The sequence below is a fragment of the Atractosteus spatula genome, chromosome 2 (assembly GCF_055471065.1).
Source record: "Atractosteus spatula isolate fAtrSpa1 chromosome 2, fAtrSpa1.hap1, whole genome shotgun sequence".
NCBI lineage: Eukaryota > Metazoa > Chordata > Actinopteri > Semionotiformes > Lepisosteidae > Atractosteus > Atractosteus spatula.
In genome coordinates, this window is record NC_142707.1 from 36,805,134 (window position 1) to 36,827,353 (window position 22,220).

A 22,220-nucleotide genomic window follows, 5' to 3' on the forward strand; every position below is an offset into this window, starting at 1 on the left:
TGCATCAGTATGCTCTCCCTTTTTTCACATGTGTTTCCTCCCACTGTCCAAAGGCATACTGGTACATTAATTGGCTTCTAGGAAGATTGGTCCTGGAGTGAGTGTGTGCTTGTTTGTGTCTGTGTGTGCCCTGCAATAGAGTAGCGTTCCATCCAGGGTGTAATATGCTTTGTGCCCATTGCTTGCAGGGTTAGTTTCCAGCTCCTCTGTGACCCTTTATGGATAAAGCAGTTAGAAATGGATTGATATTAATTAATTAATTAATTCAAGACTCTATAGAATATTGCTTTCAGTTCGACATTATAGTGTGCTTGTGTTCATCAAAAAATACCAATTAAATGCATGATGATTACATATTGAAACACAGTAAAATGTGAAAAAGTCCAGGATGGGTGAATACTTTTTATAGCTACTGTATATACCATTGTGTTTCCACTTGGTATTTCCTGACAATAAATGGTGAGTAATTATTACAATTTGGTTGCAAGGGAAGCTGATGTCAGGACCTGATTTTATCTTTGAAATTTTAGCCTGATTTATTTCATTTGCCTACAACTGCCAGCTTCATAATATAACATTCACATTAGCTAATATTTCATTAATATGCTACTAAAGCTAGACAAATCTATTATCATAATGCCTTTAGCAATTATGATAGCAAATCCAGAGTTATGCTTGCAAATCACATCCTCTAAATAAATATACTAATTAATAACACGACAATGGTTTATTTGAATTACAATTTTATGTTAGCTTCATCAAAACTGAACATATTTTGTTTGTTGAACTACAATATTGTTTCAGTTCAATTATAGAATTATTCATTTGACTAATTCCTGCTTGCTTGTCTTGAAATCTTTGCTCTGCAATCTACTGTAAATGACTGTCTCTGTATCTGATTTGTATGCCATTAAAGTATAAATGTACCATCATGTATGGGTGTCAACTAAAGAGCTACAATGAGTCAAGTGAATTAGACAGATATAATGATTGTAATGATAAGAATTGAAAAGCCATTTGATTTAAATTCCAGTTGCTAACATTATTTTCTTGAGTCTATAAATACTACTTTCATAGCACTCTTTTCCAGGGTAGACATTTGCAGCTGCATGCTGTGCAACTAATTATTTTAAGAAGCAGACACTCAGGAGTTAATACATAACACACAGAAATGTCATCACTCGGCAAATGGGAGGAGAACTGGAAAGCCAGCAGGTGGAGAAGGCAACATGCTGTACACAGATTGAACTGTGCAGCACACAGCTCTCATCCACAGCACATTATGCAGCTGGCTACTAGCAGCAGCATCAAAAGAAGCAAATGCTTGGCAGACATACCCTGAGGAGTTAGTTAACTTAAAGAGAGTGGGTCTCTTATCACTGGGCTCTCTGGCCGATTTCCTTCACTGGTGTGTAAACCTGAAGCCAATGTCAAATTAAAGTGCTCTGACGCCATCCTGGTGGCAAGCAGGGTATAATCCCATTAAATTCCTCTCCGTCTGCAAGCAAACAGCATGCTGCATCTTTCTCACTCCCTCTGTTTCTTACAATCTGGGGAAGGATGCATCAATAGCCTGCATTAGCCTGGCATTGTTGGATTAATGACCGTTAACAGACCCTCTGAGTTCAATGTTCAAAGCCTCCAGCTGAATGGGAAATGAACGTGGCCGGGAATCACCCTTCAGAACTGCTTGAGCGCCCTGACAGCCTTCTTGTACCAACTTGGGCAAGTAGATTGCTATATCTCAGTTTTTTTGTGCTGGTGCTCAAAGTAGAAGATGCATGCTTCAAGCAATGTGTAGAATGTGATTTAATAAGTAAGAATGTTTCATGTGATTTGCTGGATTTTCTTGATGAATTAGAAAAGTGAAATAAAGTTAGGAGACATAAATGTGATGCACGTGAACGATGTGATGCTACAGTTCCAGAAACAATCATTTTGATTCTTTTGTGATACACATGTTCCTTAATGTTGGTATTTGGCCAAGGGTTCTGTAAACAATTAATTTATTTTGAGTGAAATGCTGAAACTTACTCCATGTACAGAGCTTTTAAACTTTTGTTTCTTTTTATCAAACTGTTCAGTACTTATGTGGTGTTGCAAATACTGTATCTGGGGTATGATTTCAAAAATTCTGAACAAAAATGTAAGAATGAAAAGATAAATATTGTTTGAGATGTTATGAGCATGAAGTAGCTAATAATGTCAATTGAAATTATTATATCTATATAAAATAGCATTATATCTTAATGTAAAATAAGTTTCCAATTTAATTTGATAAATTTCTGGAATTAAAAGACAAAAACAGTTTAATAGTGTATGCATGTGTACTCCAATTAAGTTATTGTTAAATTAATTGGATTATTTTTCTTCTTTCAGCATTAGAGAAAAGCACTGTATTTTTCAGTATGTACAATATGTAACCTGAATATACTTTACACTGAGATTAGTAATTGCAAAATTTCCTGTGTTACATTATGCCTAGAAAGCAAAGCCATCTAATGACACAGAATAGCACAGCAAACAGAAAGTGATTTACAGCAGACAACGAATATTGAAAATGGCCTTGTTAAGTCCAAGCAAACTTGCAGAGCATAAAAACCTTAATCCTTATCATACAGCACTGGAGAAATAATTGTAATTATGGAGTTAATACAGGAAGGAACAAATTATTTTTTTACAATGCTGAGGTTTAGTCCTACTGATAACATTAATAAGCATATATATTTGTAGCCATATGATATAGTATTTGTGTAAATATACTGTATGAAGTCTTAAAGGTTCTAGACACTCTTTCTATAGGGTACTTCATCTATCAAAGGATGAATTATACCTTTTTTAGCACAGTGAAGGAAATTGTGTCAATGTGATTGACATTGAACAGTTTTAATTGAATTTTAAATGTGATTTAGATTCTTATTTTCTGTTGCTCTGTATATTTCCTCCCCCACATTTTAATTATGGACTGATGTCTGAAAATCACTGCCTTCTAATTTATAAAATATGTGATTTCTACCTTTTCACACACACATATATATACTTCAGATTGTGGTAGATATTTTGTTAAAACGTAACACATAAAGGGATTGTAAAGTGACAGACACCCATGATATTGGCACTTACATAACACAGAATGCTTAATCAAGTGCAGTACAATACTTTTTCATCATATTAGCCACATTGTCTCTTTCTGAGTTGAAGTTGTTTATGCTGCTAAATGCTTTAATTGATTGGCACCCCATTTGTAAAAGTTTATTTTCTTGATTACTGTAATTATGACGATATGCTTTTTTATCACTTTTAATGATTACGGCAAATATGATGAGATACTTTATGGTCAAGTCAACAGATACATCTTTAAAAAAAGTAGCAGATGTTAACCTATATTGCAAACCAACAAAAACAGAAAATTAAGTGAATGGGACATTATGATTGATCAATTGTGAAGATAAAAACTGAAGATGAATGCTTGTATGTCAATGGCATTCCCAGGTTTGAAGCGATCAAGTGTGGGAGAAGTAATTTTTCACATGGAATCAGTAAGTGTTTTGCCACTGTTAGCAGCAAGGCAGGCTTGGCAGAAATGACTCACGGGTCTAACGAGCCTACGCAGCTGCAGCCGAGAAACCCTGTCTCATCTTTCTTTGGAGATCCACACAAACTACTGCAGAGTCTGTGGAGATAGTCAACACTATTGTGTTAAGGTGTTTGTCTAGTATGTGGACCCCCTAACCATCTGTAATTGATAATGCAGTTGTCTGTCAATTTGCAATTTTGTCACATGGTGCACCAGTAAAAAAAAAATCTCTGAAATCAGCAACATGGTAATTTGTTGAAATTGGGACTGAGCAGCTTTTGCCTGGCAGAGAGATATTTGTGTGAGCAGTTGAATACCCTTTATCACTTTCACTTGGAACTTTCCAATCTATACTCTTCATTTTTACTTTACCACAAGCATCACAGAAAAGATGACTGATGGTGTGATCAATGTACCCATTTTTATACCACTCATGTCCTTTTCACATAATGGTTGCCTTCATACGGGATGCAGTCTATGTTGGCCAAGTTTCATTAACCTTACATTTTGCTATGTAAAGCAAATGATATGGCACTGATACAATTTTGTGTTGTTTTCACAATACACTGACATTGCAGTTCTGTTCATGTTGCACTTTGAAATTTGTTCATGAAATCATGAAACCCCTATTTTTAATTTTTATTTTCACGATTAGAATGTTTAAACAGGTTTTGAAATATGGGGTTCATCATGAAGGACTTTTCATTATTATTATTTTTCAAACTGACAGTTGAAGACTACATTTTTTAAAATGTATTTAGTTATTCTTATCTTGCCACCCAAAGAGAATTTGCAGTTGCTGTCAGGCTAAACGTGTACACGGGGAAACCCTGCAAGAAACCACATTTGGCATGACATCATCAGCAACAAGAAAAGAAAATCACTTTCCAGCTTGACACCATGCTAAGCAATTGGATTGGCAAATTAATAGAATTCTCACTGGGAACCGCTGAAGCAATCCACAATGTATTTATAGCAATATCAAGGTAACGTCATTTTGAGTTTTTTTAAGGATGGGATGAAAGTCATGGCAGCTGAGCAGACTGCTTCAGATATGGAGCAAGCTGCCGTCTAGATAATAAAACAGACCTTGCATTTCAAATACTTTCTCTCTAGTGTCTAATTATTAATTTGTCTTTTTTGTGGGGCACATTTTTCATTCCATGGCTGCACTGGATGCCACTTTCAACTAGTGCTATTGTGTGCTCTACAGTCTCTTAAAATGAGGAAATGCGTGGTTCAATGAGCTACAGTTTATGTTGTTAGGTTTTGGCTTTTGGTATTAACAGGAAAGGAAAGATAAATCATCTTCAAATTTAGTGAACATTCATATGCAATGTTTTTAGAAATGTGTTGCAAACATTAGCATGCATATATTTTCATACATCGTTCTTATTTCTGAATGCAGTTTAATGACAGATTTATTTCTTTTCTGAATTGCACTAATTTATAATAACTCACTAGAAAAACTAGTACAACTAGTGAAGTAATAATTCCCCCATAAGGTCTGCACTTGGTATATAGCTTCCATACTGTTCTTGACCTTCTTTAAATGATATGTTTGGGTCACAGACTACTGAGAGACTAGTACTCTTTACTGTATTCATTACTTTACTCTTTATTATAGCCATTTATACTGATTATTTAGAAAGTAATTGTTCCTAAATATCTGAATTTAGTTTGATTTTAATCTTATATAGCACCAATGCAATATGACATGCTTTAGTCTGGAAATTATTTATGTTAAATTAATAAAACCATACACTTAAATGAATAACAGCAAGGTGTTAGTTATTAAAAAGCAACCTTGTTTTTAATAAATATATATATATTAATTTCGAGATAATTTATTTTTTTGTTGTACTTATCTGATCTTAGAAACTCCAATTATGTGTTTTTATGTCTCAGCTTAGACAGAGAAGAATAAGTGTAGACAGAATCCTCTGACCTGCCTGCCTTCAAAGCATTCATCTATTCACATGTCACGGGCAATATTACCCTGTAGGAGGAGAGGCTTGTCCTTCATTGCAGCACTTCCAAGCCTGCAGGCACCCCAGAGGCCACAGAGGTCACTTGCTGAGAAATCCCTCCTAACTAATCCTACCCTACCCTTGGTGTTGCTCAGCCAATAGCTGTCGCTTGGGTAATCTCAGTCACAGTCAGCTAGTGACATGACTAGACTTGAAACCATGGTATCTGGATCATAAACCTCAACCTGCAACCACAGACTCATCAAATTTACAATGTTATTAATACAACACATCAATTCCAGGTGATTTAAAGGATAAGATAAGATCACTTTATTGGCTGTGTACAATCACCCCAACTTGCTCTCTATGAGACACACAGACAGAAGCTTGGTGTCAGAACGCAGGGTCAGCCAACTCCTGGAGCAGTTGGGGTTAAGGGCCTTGCTCAGGGCCCCAACGGAGTGGGATTCCTCTGCCAGCCGCAGGATATGAACCAGTACCCTTCCAGCCACAGGTGCAGATCCTTAGCCACAGAGCCACTGCACTGCTCCACAGGAAGGTACACTTTAATCAAAATAATCATCCATCTATTTTCTAACAGCTTTATCAACTATAGAGCTGCAGAGGAGCTGGAGTCTATCCCGGCAAGTAATGAGCATTATGCAGGAAACACCCTGGATGGGATGCCAGTGCATTGCAGGGCACACAAAGACACATAAAGGCACATGCTCACACCAGGGTCAATTTCCTAGAAACAAATTAACCTACTACAGGTTAAAAATCCTTTATCCAAAATTCCAATATCCGAAAGCCTCCAAAATCCGAAACTTTCCAGCTCACAGTGATGTCATCGATGACGTACCCTCTCCCTCATGTTTCTTGGAGCTGATGTAGTTGTAATGTCTGGGGCTGCATTTATCTTCAAGTTTGTAAGCAGTGATCATCATGTTTTGTTTTGGTTTTTTTGTACAGTAAGTACAAAACATTATTTTTACTTGAGATCTGAATTTCACCCTCATGTATGAGTGTAACTTGACTAGTGTCATTACTTGTACATTACTTTAAAAATAAAATGCTGACTTTTTTCAGTTTTCATTTTATTTACCTGTAATCATATTCAATGCTTTGTTTTTATACCTTACATAAAACTTAATACCTGTATAACAAAAAATTTAATTCAAATGGCATACGTGTACTGTAACCTTTTAATCAAAACATGACATCGTAGGTGGAGACTGATATCTTACCTTTCTGATGGTATTATGTTTAAAAAAATATTAAAAATTTATATTAAACTACATTCAGGGTATATGTATAAGCTATATTAGGAAATGTAAATGGATATCGTGTTTAGACTTGTGTCCCATCCCCAAGCTGTCCCATTTTATAGATGTAAATATAAAAATATTCCAAAATCCGCAACACTTTTGGTCCCAGGAATTTCAGATAAGGGATTCTCAACCTGTAGTACGTCTTTGGACTGTGGGAGGAAACTAGAGGAAATCTACGTGAATATGGGGAGAACCTACAAACTGCATGCAGACACCACCCCAGAAATTGAATCCAGGGTCCCAGTGCTGTGAGGTAGCAATGCTAGCCACTGCACCACTGTGCTGCCGCTATAATAACAAAAGGATCCTAAATATGTTAAATAATTGTTTAAAGCAAAGAGCCCTTTATCTTTGTCACATGAGTATATTTCAAAATGCAAAAAAAAAATGTTTAATATATGTTGCTGCTTTAGGCAGAATTTTTCTTAAAATCTGTAAAGGTAAAACATGAAATAGTAGATAAAAAATGTATTTTGTTTTTGCTCTGCCTTTACATTTTCTGAGATTTTACTACAGTTAAAAAGAGGTACTCTATATGAACTAGAACTATGCAAGATTTACATTTGTTTAATATATTTCATGCCTTGCAGTTATAATTGCTGGACTGAATTTTAGATTTCATGGCAGAGAGAAACATAAAGTAAAATGATATTTGTAGAAGCTCAGTAAAAGCTGGACCTGTCAGATAGCTAAAAGCACATGTCCCCATTAAAAGCATAGTCTTAAATCTTTCCATTATGCATAACATAAATATCAAACAAAACATTCTGTTTACAAACAGATCTCATTCAAAGAAGTTAGTTTTCCGTCTCGAATAAAATTGTCATTCATACTGTACCCAACATTAAAAATTTCTCTTTTTAATGGGAATCTTCTATTTTAAATTTTATTGCAACCCTACAAATTAAGTCCTCAACTATTTTTGATTATATTAACTCTTTACACACATTAAAATGGACAAGAACATAGTCTGGATATGACGTAATTTCTGGGTAAATATACAGATAATATAACAACAGTAATTATAAAGTTGTGAGGTCTAGTTATATGTTGTTCTAGTGGATTTTTCTCTTGTGAAATTAGATATATTTTCGTTCAAACTTTGAAAATATATTTCCTTTGTTCAAGCATATAATTTTAACAACAATAAGCTCACATTTGTTAAGTCTTTGCATTTGTTTTGTTGTACTGCTTTTGTCTTTTGTCCTCATGGAACTAAATGTCAGAGAGGAAAAAGCATGGACTACATTCACATACTGTAACCTGTACACACAGATGCTGTAGATCTAGGTGATTTCAGTGAGGAAAGCACATCAACTCATGGTGGTCAGGAGGATAAAACATCTAGGGAGATAGAGCAGCACCCTTCAGTATATATATATATTTTTTCTGTAGCAACATTTCTTTAAAAAGAGCTTCAGAAGTCCTAAGAATTTTTCATGCTTATTATTACATTATTTTACATCATTTATGTATGGGTGGAAGACTTAATTACTAATTAGCAATGATTACAGATTAAACCCTTTGGTCCAAGGCATATCCAGTATTAGCCTCAGAAATCTGATGAGCTGACTGTAACTTGGGATTCCCCAAGCAGTGATGCATGACTTAATGAATGTCACAGTGAAAGAGTGGGGTTCAGGGTAACTTTTTGCTTAAGTCTGTACCTACTCTCTTGTAAGCTAATGTGGAATTTGCAGTGAGAAGTTACATTGATGGATGAGGATGTCGGCAAAGTACCTTGCACACTATACATACAGCATATTATAAATCTATATTTAGATATAAATATAAAAATATTTATTTTAATTATTTTCATATTCTGCAGTAATAAATACAATGTAATTGTCATTTATTTCAAAGCCAAGCAAGGTACAGTATATTTTTTATTAATAATTAGTACTGCATAAAATAAAATTCTAAAAAATACATCAAATCGAAAAATAAATAATCTGAACAAGTAACTAAGAACATGCTTCAGAAAAATCCGACTTCATAGCACAGTCACTTTAAACATATTTCAGTCTTAAGAAATAATGTGTGATATTTAATTGTGTTTATTGTATACCATAATTAATCCAATAACTATATTAAAGAAATTTATGTTTACACAGGTTTGTTGTGTCAACATTTGTGCAATGACCTTGGGATGACATGTGGCATCTGGGGCACAGAGACCAGTGAACAGTCAAATACAGTACAGTACTCCAAGAGGATTGGGATAGAATCCCACAAGAGAGCCTGCAAAACCTGGAGCAAAGCATGAATCACAGACATAGAGCTTGTTTTGCTTCCAATACAGGCCACACATGCTGTGCAACTTTCACAGACCCCCTGTTGGTCAACCCTGTTGATTACAAACGTTAATCAACATAATGAATTTACCAATGCCACATCCGTTAAATAAAATGTCAATGCACCAGCAACATTTCTTCTCTTTTTCCAAATAATAATTTAGTATATTTACACACATTTTTACATATATTTACATACATATTTTTTAAAGGAACAAGTAATAGGTTTATTCCATGCTGAAACAAAGAAGAAAGAAAACACAATGTTTCGGCCGTGGAGCCTTCTTCAGGTGTGAGAAAGACAGGGTAGTAGGCAAAGGTTATGTAGCGGGAGAACAAAGGCTGGGAGAGAGGAGGAGTGAGAGGCGGGAGCAGGGGACAGAAAGAGAGACCAATCAAGAGGTGTGAAGTCAGAATAGGGTTTAATTATTTTTTAAAGTGAAAATGGTTTATTTTTTTCTTTGATGTTCAGTAACTATTATTTGATTACTATTTTGGTATAGGATGATTTTAGAAATGATTTAATTTTACAAGCTGCATTTTGATAAGAATATATGCTTTAAATATGGGATATTAAAAGTAGTTGTTTCTCAATCAGATCAACACCTGTTTTCAAAGGTCTTTTGAGGATTTCAAAGGATCACTGGGTGTTATTAAAGCAGAGTAGCAAAACTGTATTTAACATGAGAATAAATATATTACAAATCACAATTGATTAATTTTAAGATTTATCATGGTCTTTTAGCTCATAACTTAAAACCTGTTCATAATCATCTGCATTTTTTCCAGAAACAGCAGAAAATATTATCACTGGGTATGTTGTCAATGGAAATGAAAATCAGACAGTTCTTTCTCCCGTCAAGGTAGAAAATTGTAATGCAGTTACCATACTGTACATGATGAAACCGATGAAACAGCATTGCTCCTTAACTTAGGGAAGAATTTAAAAAATATGTATTTTAATTATTGTCTGTAATGCTTTGTATCATGCATATTGCTTTCAGTGCTAGAAAAGAAGAATGTTTTGAACTTCAAAAGGCAAACCCTCACGGGGTGTCTTTCACTGAAGTGGTGTTTCATTTTTTTGTCAGCAGGAAGACATCTTAGAAAAGAGCCTTTTCATTATTGTGAAACAGAAGAATCTTGAGAAAGGTATAAAAAAACTCATAAAAGTGGAAGTCATATAACAGTGTAAAAAGCTGTACAGCACTGCAGTGCTTTGGAGATCCAGAATGAACCTTCATGAGAATATTAGAATGTTAAGTGTCCCGAGAGAAAAAAATATGAACAATGAAATCAAAAACAGTTATACATTGTAAATCACACTTGCTAATATAAGGGATGAAGTGGTGAGGTGGGAATTGAGCTGAGTTTTTAGTAATTTGCTTTCAAGACATTGACAACACAATTGATTGAAGATATGCAAATACATATTAGTTTAAGTAAGTAATATTTTTAAGACAAAAATATATTGTTTTTAAACTTTTTATTTTATAGAATAAGTCTATTCTAGTATTAAATTCCAGCGGTACCTATGGTGATCATGAAAAATAAACACTTTCAACACAAGAACTGCTTTCAACTTCTAAGTCAAAGTCACAGAATTCATATCAATGAATTAAACTTAAAGCATAAACAGTACATTTAGCTCTAGCAAAACAGCCACCTATTTTGATGTAGGGGTGGTATGCATTGCCTGAAAGATTGAAAGACCCAACAGAGTCGTGAGGTTACAAATTAAACTATCTGTAAATATCTATATTAATTTTAAAATAATTATGATCATACAGTATGCAGGCTTACTAGATCCTGGGGTTTGTATTGTAGTTGCTTTTAATTAGTTTAAATTCAGTGTATAACAAGGAGTAAAATGTTGAAACTAGTACCGTATTCAGTATAGCAATAAACACTAAGTCATGGTAATGAAGATAAAACATTTGAAATGCATTCTTTAATACCAATTTTGAGAAAAGATTTTAGTCAGGCAATATTATTCATATTATAAAATGAATCATCAGAATTATAATTGAAATAAAGGTGAAAGTTAACAACTCTATTTTCACAGTCCAGAATACAAAATAGACTTAAAGAATTTAACTTAAAGAAGTAATCAGAATGCAGTCATAGGTTCATTGTACAGGCAGGAATGCGGAGAAGTGGAAGACTGAACTTTTAATGGGAGGACTGTGTTTTCAAATCTCAATGTGAACACTGCCTTTTGCACCCTTGTGTAACATATTTTTCTGAGAATATTCTAATAACGCAGCTGTACTGTACCAATACTGTGTGTAAGAAAGGTAATTAAAATCTCTTGTAAGCCACTTTGTAAACAATAATACTAAACTGTGACAAGGAATTGCACCTCTGTATACAGCGTATATCATTTTATATTCAACAGTCCCATCATTTTGCTGTAGATTAAGACATCAGTTTTCATAAAGTAGCACAAAGGTGCTAGAGGCTCTGAGAAGTGCTGATTGGAGCATATCTCCAACTGACACTGATTGTTATAAATTAGGGGAGGGTTTTATAAATGAAAAGGGTAAGAATTGTGGCACCAATTTAAAATACACGATAAAATGTAACCTACAGATCCACCCATTCAGAATGTGTGCCGGATACTGCATCACTTTGTGGTTGTGCATGTTCCAACTCGCCATTACGTTTTAAAAAAAAAAAACTCTGTTTTTGGACTGCACTATTTTGCTTTACTACCAAGTGGCGCAGCGAATGTTTAACATGGTGCATGGAAGCATTAGGGCTATCTCCAGAAAACCACCTGGTTTCAAATCCGGTCAACACTGAGCCCCTTGAGACAATGTTTTTTTAATTACTACATAGTTAGGAATTACAACTGATCAAGCATGTCATGTTTTCTGGTAGTGTAATTATTACTAGGCACAAACGTAAAAAATAAATGAATATCTATTATCAATAATTACAAATTTAACATATACGCGCACAAAATACTATTTACAAGTTATTTACAATTACTCTACGTCTCTGAATGCAGGCCTTATACAGTCCAAAGCCAACCTACCTCATCCCATGAAGATGGACCAACTACACAGATCAAAACATAGTATGTTAAAAAATGTGGTTTCTGTCTAAATTCACTTTTCCTTTTCAGTGCTCAAAAATATCTCAATGAGTTTTCATTCTCAATGAGCAGGATAGAATTGCTGAAGCTGTGGTCTGGTCAATGGGAGAACTTACTTATGGTGTCTAGCTTCTTCAATTCCACAGTATGAGTTACAGCTGACTTCACTTCTGAAAAACCAAGCTGGTCTTCCAGATACAGAATATTCAATGGCTGTATCATAATCCATGTTTGTGTAACTTGTATGCAATATATCATCAAGTCATACAATATGTATTATCATCTGACCCATTGTCACTTCTGTATTGCATGACTAGATTTCGCACTGGAGCATGTAGCATTTGATTTCTGAAATTACCTAATGCTCTGTGGAGACTGAGAATTGTACAGTCGTGTCAGGCTTTAGTTTGAAACATAGATATTTTGCTCAGTGTACAGAAAATCAAAGTTTTGGAATTGCAGTCATATTCTATTTACTGTGTAAACATATTTGGAAAGTGCATGATCTAATTACCATATGGTATGCATTGTTAGTTTAGTGTGGCTGAGTAATCTGCATCTATTTTTTTGTAGACAGGATCTGCAGGCTTCTAAAAACAATAAGACAGTATACAAACTCAGGTTGTTTGACAGGTTTCGGATGCACCCATAGCATCCCCCAGTTATAGATAATAGATTGATGCACAAGATTAGAGTGGTTTATAATGAGAACATGTAAAACTTTGATGTTACAAAAATGTTATGAATCAGCTATCAGCTATGAATTGTATTTGCATTTATTACACAAATTAGAACTTCAGTTATTCTCTAAAAGGTTTTATTCATAATTTACTAAACTGTATTTATAACACAAATGTACTATAAGTCTTCTGTTTTCAACAAACATGGAAAGATAGTTTAAAAAAGAAAAAAAAGTAATTTTTAACGGTTAATGGAGTTTTTAAACATGCATTCAGGAAGTGGCCATATATAAATAATCTTCTGTTCCCCTACATATAAATATCTTGCCTCCTGAGCACAGCTTCGCACATCTTTTCATGCTCTCAGCTTTTAGTCTTTCCAGAGCACACTACCCGATTCTCCATCTCTGACGTTCATCTTACGAAATTCCTGTTCATCCCCCATGCTTGCACCCTCCATCGCAGCAGTTGACACTGTCACTTGACTTACACCACTTATCTCCTCATGCTCACTGGCTTTTCTAGTCAAACTTGGCGATCTGGCTACTTTTGCTCCCAAGCCAGGGTGGGGAGTCACCTTGAACAAGCTGGTCTTTTCTGCTAATTCATGCTCTTTGGAAAACATCTGACTTCCTGCAGTCACCATAATATCCAATGAAATGCCACTACTACATTGCATTACACAGAATTTGACCTAACTATTAGAAAGAAAGTAAATTTGTGTATTGATCTTCCCAGTGATGTCAACAGACAACTTTCTGTCTGGAATTTCTAGAATTTTCCTATTTCTGGATGATCTCATTTCACAATCATGGCATCATTGAATTCAATCAGGATTATATCTTCAGTACATTTGTGTATGATGCAAATATTCCTCTGCCTAATACTTATCCATAGCAGTCAGTACGTAATACTTTACCCTGGTGACATCCTGCATGTCCCTCCTGGTGCTGGCAACTTCACCATTGGTGAAGAAGGAATTCACATGGGATTACTTATTTAAAAGTTTATTTTCTAAAAAATATTAGAAAAAAACATGGGAGTGTTTTCAGAGGTATTCAATGGACAGGTGTAAATGCTGCTGGTAGCAGGGATCTAACTACCAGCCTGCATGAGGACACTATACCTGACTCCTGTACCACCATTTTGTCACTGGGTTACATGAGCATAGATGTGTAGTGTAACTTCCCTTCAAACATAGTTAAAAACTACCGTGGGAATTCCATGAGCACTTCCTGCTTTGCTGGTCTTGATTTACATGATAGCTTTCGTCACATCATTAAGTGCTCATAGACATTCAAGGCTGGGTAGTATAGGTAGTAAGTAATGGAGTTCACATTTGCTGACAGTGGATTCTTGATTGAACAGATGTTCCAGAGGAGATTGCCTTCTTTTCCTTGATCAGCTCTCTTTTTCCTTTGTAGTCTCAAAGGAACTGGTTATTGGAGGCTTGTGTCAGAAACAGTTCTTTCAATAGTAAAGAGTCCATCACCCATTCTTCATGTTATGAACTTCTCCTTTGAACCTCTCTTGCTTTTTTGTGGTCTGGGGTTTTCTGCAACGCACAGGAAGTCTCATGCTTGTGAACATGAAGCTCATGAAGTGTTATTAGGAGAGGCAATTTTTACAAAGTCAATGGAGAGAAAAGAGATGAAGTGACAAGAAAGAGACAGAAGAACTTGTTACTGATTAAAAGAAAACATTAAGAACAGAAATCCACTACAAAACTGCATTAAAATTGTGAATTCAGCTTTCCCTGTGTTATGCCAGAAAACAAAACAGCAGAAAGTCCAGAAATGTTTGTTCAAGCATTTCATGATATTGTGTACAGGCTTGATCTGATTTCCCAAGGACATGCAGATCCCAATTCTAATGGGACCCAGGGTAGCTCTGCTCATTCATCTAGAACAGGACCTGGTCAGCTGTGTGGTTTGTTTCTAGTTCTTCACTTTGTAAGCACAGTTATACAAAATTTTAGCCAGCATAAAATCAGACTACTTAAAGGAATTTGGACTCTAGAAGTTTTTATTTCCAATAATGACAAATTCATTTAATGAAGTTTAAAATGAAGGTTTGGGTAAAGGTGAAACCCTAATCTCATCCACTTCCATCATTATCACTAATGCCTTTAACATCCTTAGTCCCTCTGTTCCAGGTCTGCTATAGTCTGTTCAGCATCCTCACACAGTCTAATTGAGTGGCACCAGGGAAAACTGTGTGTCTTTAAAGCTTTGATTATTGGCATCTGCCTTACTGTTTGCACCAGGAAAACTTTGAGACCTTGATTAAAACAGAAGGTAGACACTTATAGACAAATCACACCAAACCTGACAAAAACTCTGTATACACAAAACAAAAACATAATATACAGTATGCATACTTAATGTCAATATAGTCACCAGGCCACTGCCCTGCACCCACTTACATCAGATCCAGACCCAAACTGATCCACTTAAAGCATGCTTGTTCATATATCTGTAGTTTTCAGAACCTAAGAATTCTGCATCAAAGTTATGGGGTCTCCTTAATTTATTATGGGGGATTCTGAGTCTTGCCACTCTCCTCTGCCAGCTAATAAACACTCACTAATTCAAATCACCTCTGATCTTTGCCAAAATTGGGGTTTCCCAAACCAATAATTCACTTTGTTCAGAGCAACATGGTGGTGTGATTGTTAGTAATTTTGCCTCACAGCTCTTGAGTCCCTGGATCTTTGATTTGGGTAGTGAGAAGTGTGAACTTCAGTGTGAAGTTTTCATCTTTTCCATTTCTATGATGACGCTCTCCAGGATTTCCAATTTTCTCCTATGTCACAAATACATATTGTAATTTCTTGGTTAATTGGTGTCTTTAAATTATCCTTGTGTGTATGCTCCCTCCCGGCCTAATCCCCTATTTTCCCAAGAATTATCATATGTCATGTTTTTTCTGTGATTAATATTTACTTCCTTATTTAGAACCAACAACTGAATGCCAAGCTTACCAGCTACTGGATAGTCTCAGATTTTCACATTCTCATTAGATTTCTATGATGTCTTCAGACTGCTCACACTTCATTAAAACTTTGTTAGAGTTTATTGGGAAAAATTAAGCTCTTTTGGATACTTTACATAATATCAGTTTCTCCCTTCTAGGTTTAAAAGAGAAAATGAATTAAATTAAGTATTTAAATTATTACAGGTTATGTGGAAATATTATTTGTACACTTAAAATACTGTAGATTCAAGATTCAAGATTTCTTTATTTGCCATATACAACAAGTATATTGGAATGCTTACTCGTTGAGCTGTACCCATTAACATTAGAGAAAATAAAATAGGCACAAATGACAAACAGACAAGCACAATAAATTTAGACAACAGACATTATAATACAGCCAAGACTGGACATAGTCCAAACAGTACAGTACCTTACAGTGGAGGTGCTAATATGTGCAGGTGCTAATTTGAGCTGTTTAAGATGCGGACTGCTTGGGGGAAGAAACAGTTTTAGAATCTATTTGTCAGTGTTCTGATACTGCGATACCTCCTACCAGAACCCAGGGGTGAAAACAGATCATGGCCAGGGTGAATTGAGTCCTGAAGTAGAGCTCGAGCCCGGTTGATGGGTCCCAGAGATTTTCTGCGCAGACCTCGCAACCCTCTGTATGGCTTTTCTGTCCTGTACTGTAGCTCCACCATACCACACCATAATACCACCGGTCAGGACACTCTCAATGGTATTATAGTAAAAATTGGTGAGCGTTGCCTTGCTCATCCCCCACTTCCTTGATTGTCTCAGGAAGTGAAGGCGCTGGTGGGCTTTAGTGAGGAAGGTGAAGGTGCTGACAGTTTCGACTGGAGCCCCGTGAATGATGATGGGTGTGTGACGTCCACCGTGCCTCCTGAAGTCCACTATAATCTCTTATAGTAACATTTAGCCCTTTGTCACTTATTATCCCGGAGGGAATCTTACCATTTTTCATGAAAAGTATTCACTAAGCCTTTCTTGAAGTATATTTTCGATTCCTTCTTTATCTGGAGAACGCTCTTGTCTCTCTTGTGGTTTCCTTGTTTTCTTCTGACCTTTGCCCAAGGCATGGCGGGAGTTATAAAGACCAAATAATGAAATTGAAGTCCACCAATACAAAAACATTTTTGCATGAATGTTTTCGGCATGGATAGTTTCCATTGGACTAGTCATCACCCATTCAAACAAAGCACTAGAATACACACAAAACAAATCAACTGAAAATTATTATAATCTAACGACTCAGTGAACATGGCTAACTGAAAATAAAAAATACACTTTAAATGAAAAAAATAAAGATCATAGAGAGAAGAACATAACAATAAGAATAATGTATGGTAATGAGGATAACTGATAAAAGAATATATCAGGAAAGTAAAAAATAAATGAGAAAACTAATGGAAAGATAAAAATAATAGGAAAGATATCATAAATGGGGAAGGGAAATGCCTTAAAAGGTATAATAGTTTCATGGAAGATGTGGTGGAACTTGGTTAGAATGCCAATAGCATGTATCTGCAATATGTTTTTTTTCTTCAGATGGACAGTATTTGACACATTTTGCATAAGCCAATGTATTAGATTAATTGCTAACTTATCGGATCTTAAAAGAAATGCAGTAAGCTTTACAGGTATCTTCAAAGTATTGAATGTAAAGATATTATGTATTTTATGTTTGCTTAATTTTTTTTATGCCAACATCATAATAATGGCCTGCTTCCAAATTACAGTATCTCTCTGTTCAATCTTTAGTGAGCATACCAACATACAGTAGGGACATTCAATGATTAGTTTGCCAACAAAATGTGCCCTTTAAAAGAATACTTAACATTTTCTCTGCTGTTTTATTATTGAATAATTTTTTTAGATATCTACTACAGCCATACATGATCTGAAATGCTCTGATTAAATTCCTTCATAAATTAAGTTGGAGCTCCAGGAATGATGACCACATGGTATTTAGCACCTTTATCAAAGAACAGGTGTTCTGGGGGAATAAAAAGCTAATGAGAGATGATTGAAAATGAAATTCATGAAAATGTGTCATTTTACCAGTTTTGCATTAAACACATGAATATGAAAATTAATAGTTGAGCACTATTTTTGTCCTTAAATACAGAATCTTGTTTAATTATTTTTGTGGTACCTAACTGATTTGGAATTGCCAATCATGTGTTTTGCATGCCTTGTCTCACATCTATGCAATTATGAGCCATTTGAGGAATTCAGGTCTCAGTGAATTGTTTTTTTAAGGTATAAATAAATGGCATCTTATTTTTTTAGATGCACTTAATGGAGCCAATTCCATTTGTTGTGTTCTATTATGCCCTTCAGTAAAGAAATCCATATTTATTGAAAGGTATGTATTATACATTATATTCCCCTCTTCTATTTTAAGGATTTAATTGTAGACTCCTATTAAATTTTACTTTATCCTTTTTTTAAAATTTCACCATACAGAAAAAAGAAAAAAACAAGGTGTCAAGAAATCAATTACTTTTCAAATATGTCTCTTATTTTTCCTCAGTAAAATCAATGTGAAATTCTTGTATTTAGAAAAAAGCTAATTTAATTCCACACCTCACGTGTTGTACAGAAATGAAAAAAGATCTTACAAATCAATTTCAAGACTCTCTACTTTTGCAATCATAAAATATTCCTTGTTTTCTTTAAGCTAATATTTCAAAAGTGTGTTTTTTAACTGTAGCAGTGTTGCATTATTTTTTAATAATTCAGGTGGGTAGCTGCGTCAGCATGCGTAGGCTGCAAAGGAACAAGTAATAGGTTTATTCCATGCTGAAAAAAAGAAGAAAGAGAACACAACGTTTCGGCCGTGGAGCCTTCTTCAGGTGTGAGAGAGACAGGGCAGTAGGCAAAGGTAAAGTAGCGGGAGAACAAAGGTTGGGAGGGAGGAGGAGTGAGAGGCGGGAGTAGGGGACAGAAAGAGAGGCCAATCAAGAGGTGTGAAGTCAGAATGGGTGCAAAGAGGTGTGAAATGAAACTTCCAATGAATGGAGAAAATTTAAAAGAACATTAGTCTGTCGTTAAGGGAAGGGAGAATGTGTGATCCTAGCTGCAGAATAATTTTAGTTTCGGTGGTCTTTCTGATGTATGAGTTCGGAAAACCGTCTTTGAGAACACAATTATTTTTTAATACTTTCTTTGCAGCTTAAATATTACATAGACCTATATACTGTACAGAATGCACATCTTATTTATTGTTCCTTGTTTTGTAGATGTAGATTTGCTCCTTTAAGTTTATTTGTTATGTAAATTCAACATCCTTAAGAATTTAAAGAAAAAAAGGTCTGCTAACTCAAAGCTTAATTTCTGGAGGAGATGCAGTGCGATTGATTGCAGGCAGGTGCCCAATTAAGGTTAATTGGTTAAAATGGCTTATCTGCCTTAAGCTGCTTTACTGGCTGACTGGTCAGCATATAAATGTATTATGGTGAAAAAATAGTGTTGTGTGATCATAAAGTTTTACCTCCTTTTGGCATTTTGTTTGAGTGCATTCTATGTTTAATCAGTCACACTTCATCATCTACAATCTGCAATTCTCAATACCCAATGTGTGTACTGTAGTTCTAAATGTTTTCCACTTGTTGCAGATGAAAGGGTTACCTGACTATAAATTACAGTACAACTGATGCATGGAATGTCTGTAATTATACCTGTTTTAAAATAGCAAAAATTAGCTTCACAAGTCAATGAATAGTTCTGTTTATTTAGGTTACCAAATAATCTTTATATTTCTAAATATTAGAGATATTAGAAACAAGACTTTACTAAACAATAGAGAGGGAGGTTGTGTAAATTAGGCTCCAATTAAAGTTAAAAGGCCAGTTCTGACACCAACTTGCCAAGCAAGCAGATTTATAAAAGATAATTATTAACATAGTCAATGAGTCAGGAAATGTTGAGCATGGTTTGCATGACACAGCTTTGTGATACCTCTGCACAGAATATAATTTAAAAGACAAAATCTATTAACAAAACTAGCATGCTAAATGTAAAACATAATGACAATTTGCATCATATTTTGTTAGAATTCGATCAAGGCACAAAATTAAAAAAGAGAAAAAAACAATGCTATTTATTAACTAAATAACACTACTCAGGATAAATGTCTGAAACTGATTGTAAACCTGATTATTTTAACCACTGAAATACATTTTTCACACAAGCGTACCTCTTAATCATGTTTCCCATTTCCCTCTTTGGATGGTCCCTGAAAATATTTTGGGGTGACAGAAAATAATGACGGACTACCTGGAGCCCAACCTAAACAAATGGACTGAACCATTCCCTATTATTCTACTGTACATACAGAATATAGTTCTGACTAACACAACTCATATTAAATGAGCAAATGAATAATGGTGAGATTGTTCAGAGGCTATAAAATATTCAATGCAAGAAAAATCAAAACAAGCACAATGACTTACAAATGAGGTACAAAGAAAATATGTGCATTAATGTAGGAAGCAGGCTTATAATTAATTCCCTAACTACATTGTGGGGAGTCTGAAAACAGACTAAAGCAAAGCAGCTCACCCTTTTTCAAACACCAAGACTAACTCCAAACCAGCTGACTGAAAACGTATCCAAGCAATGAGAACCAAGCATGCTTTCATGTTCTTATGCTGGTCAATGACCCGATTGAATCTCAGGAGTAACTAAGTGCAGGCAGACTTTATCAAGCCCACTCAGGCGTACTTTATTAACAACCATAACAGCATTTTTGCAAGGGTTTGTAGCTAGGTTATATATATCAGCTAGCTCAAAATACATGATCAAGCTTGCAGTTCTTTACTTTTGATCATCTACTTTTACTTTTAAGAATGTTTTACTATCTGGATGCACTGCCAGTTTCATTCTACTAGCAAATGTCATATAAGTTGACAGTACTGCTGCATTAACATAACACAGCATTCAACATCAAGCAGAAAGTCTATCACTCACTTTGGTCTCACAATATATGAAATTTGAATTCTCAGATATGGTTTTGTTTTCCTCTCAGTTGGCAATTTACAGAGAGCTCTTTCGCAGACTGGGAAGATTATTACTGTTGTCTTTTGTTCTTTAGGTAGGGACTGTCTGATAAGTCCCTTGTAAGTTCTAAAAATAAACACTAAAAGCAATACATAACAGACATACAGTACATGGGGATCATCCATAGAAGAAAATGTGTTAACCTATTTTGACCTATCATGATCATAGTGTCATACACGTATACTGCACTTTAAAGGGATTTCATAGTCAAGAAAAGCATACTGTATCTGATTTTTTTAATTCTAACAAAACTATTGAAATTCTTTCACAAAATAAAACCTCAGAAACACAAAAAATGGACGGTTTTTCACCCATTTATTTCAGAAGGTTGTATTATACAATCTGAAGTACAGTATGAGGAAGATGAGGACCCTTTAACAATGTATTTTTTGAAGACATGTAGAAAACACTCTGTTAAAAGAATTAAAAATTGTAGACCTACTGTCACAGTCCATCCTTCAAAAGCTTAGAAGTATAGATGGGATGAGCAATAATGATGGCACAGACAATTTCAAAGAAGTGCAAACTTTTTATTGTGAGGAGCTGTGTTCCACAATAGTCCACACCCCCCAAAACTGTGAGAAATACAAACTAACCAAAGGGGTTATAGTACTATAGTACAAACTATAGTACTATATATATATTAATTGATTTTTTAAAAATAGATTGTTGTACGCAGTTCCTACTCTACACTGCTACCAACATCCTCCTATCTTGAGGAGCTCCTTTTCTAGGTTAAACTCCTCGCCTAGAATATTCCACTACAAGGCAAAAAGGAATTGAACAAAATCGTGATCAGAATTCTGAAATAAACTTGTCTCCAATAAATACACCATTAAACAATTATCATATTATTAACACAAATAAAATGTCATTGCTCCTTTTATGTATATAAACATGTTAAAGAAAATAGTACCCCCTCTTAATGGTATCTTCTTTCATGTCGATCCACGCATGCCCAACCCAGGAACAGATGCTATTAAGTTACAGTCCTACAGTTTACGGGAGAAAAAAATTTGCAGTGAGAAAACAAAACAAGGTGTTTCTTAGTAATGTGAGTTAAACAAAACAAAGGAAATGGGTGTTTGGTTTGAGTTAATGTTTAATTTTGACCATACAGTATGTGAACGACCTTACTTGACTCTGTGTGTGCACTCACAGAGCAAGCAAAGCTATCCCTGGGATTCCAGACTAGTTAAAAGTT

At 35.0% G+C, this 22,220-nt stretch overlaps 1 protein-coding gene across 1 annotated transcript in view; it reads left to right on the top strand.

Moving 5' to 3' along the window:
- Positions 1 to 1,656: 1,656 nt before the first annotated feature.
- Positions 1,657 to 22,220, top strand: part of sntg2 (syntrophin, gamma 2) — a 375,695-nt gene continuing 355,131 nt past the window's right edge. The window contains exon 1 of the mRNA XM_088904645.1: positions 1,657 to 1,725. Within this exon, the coding sequence (XP_088760771.1) occupies positions 1,657 to 1,725 (69 nt within the window). The remainder of the gene's footprint in view (positions 1,726 to 22,220) is intronic.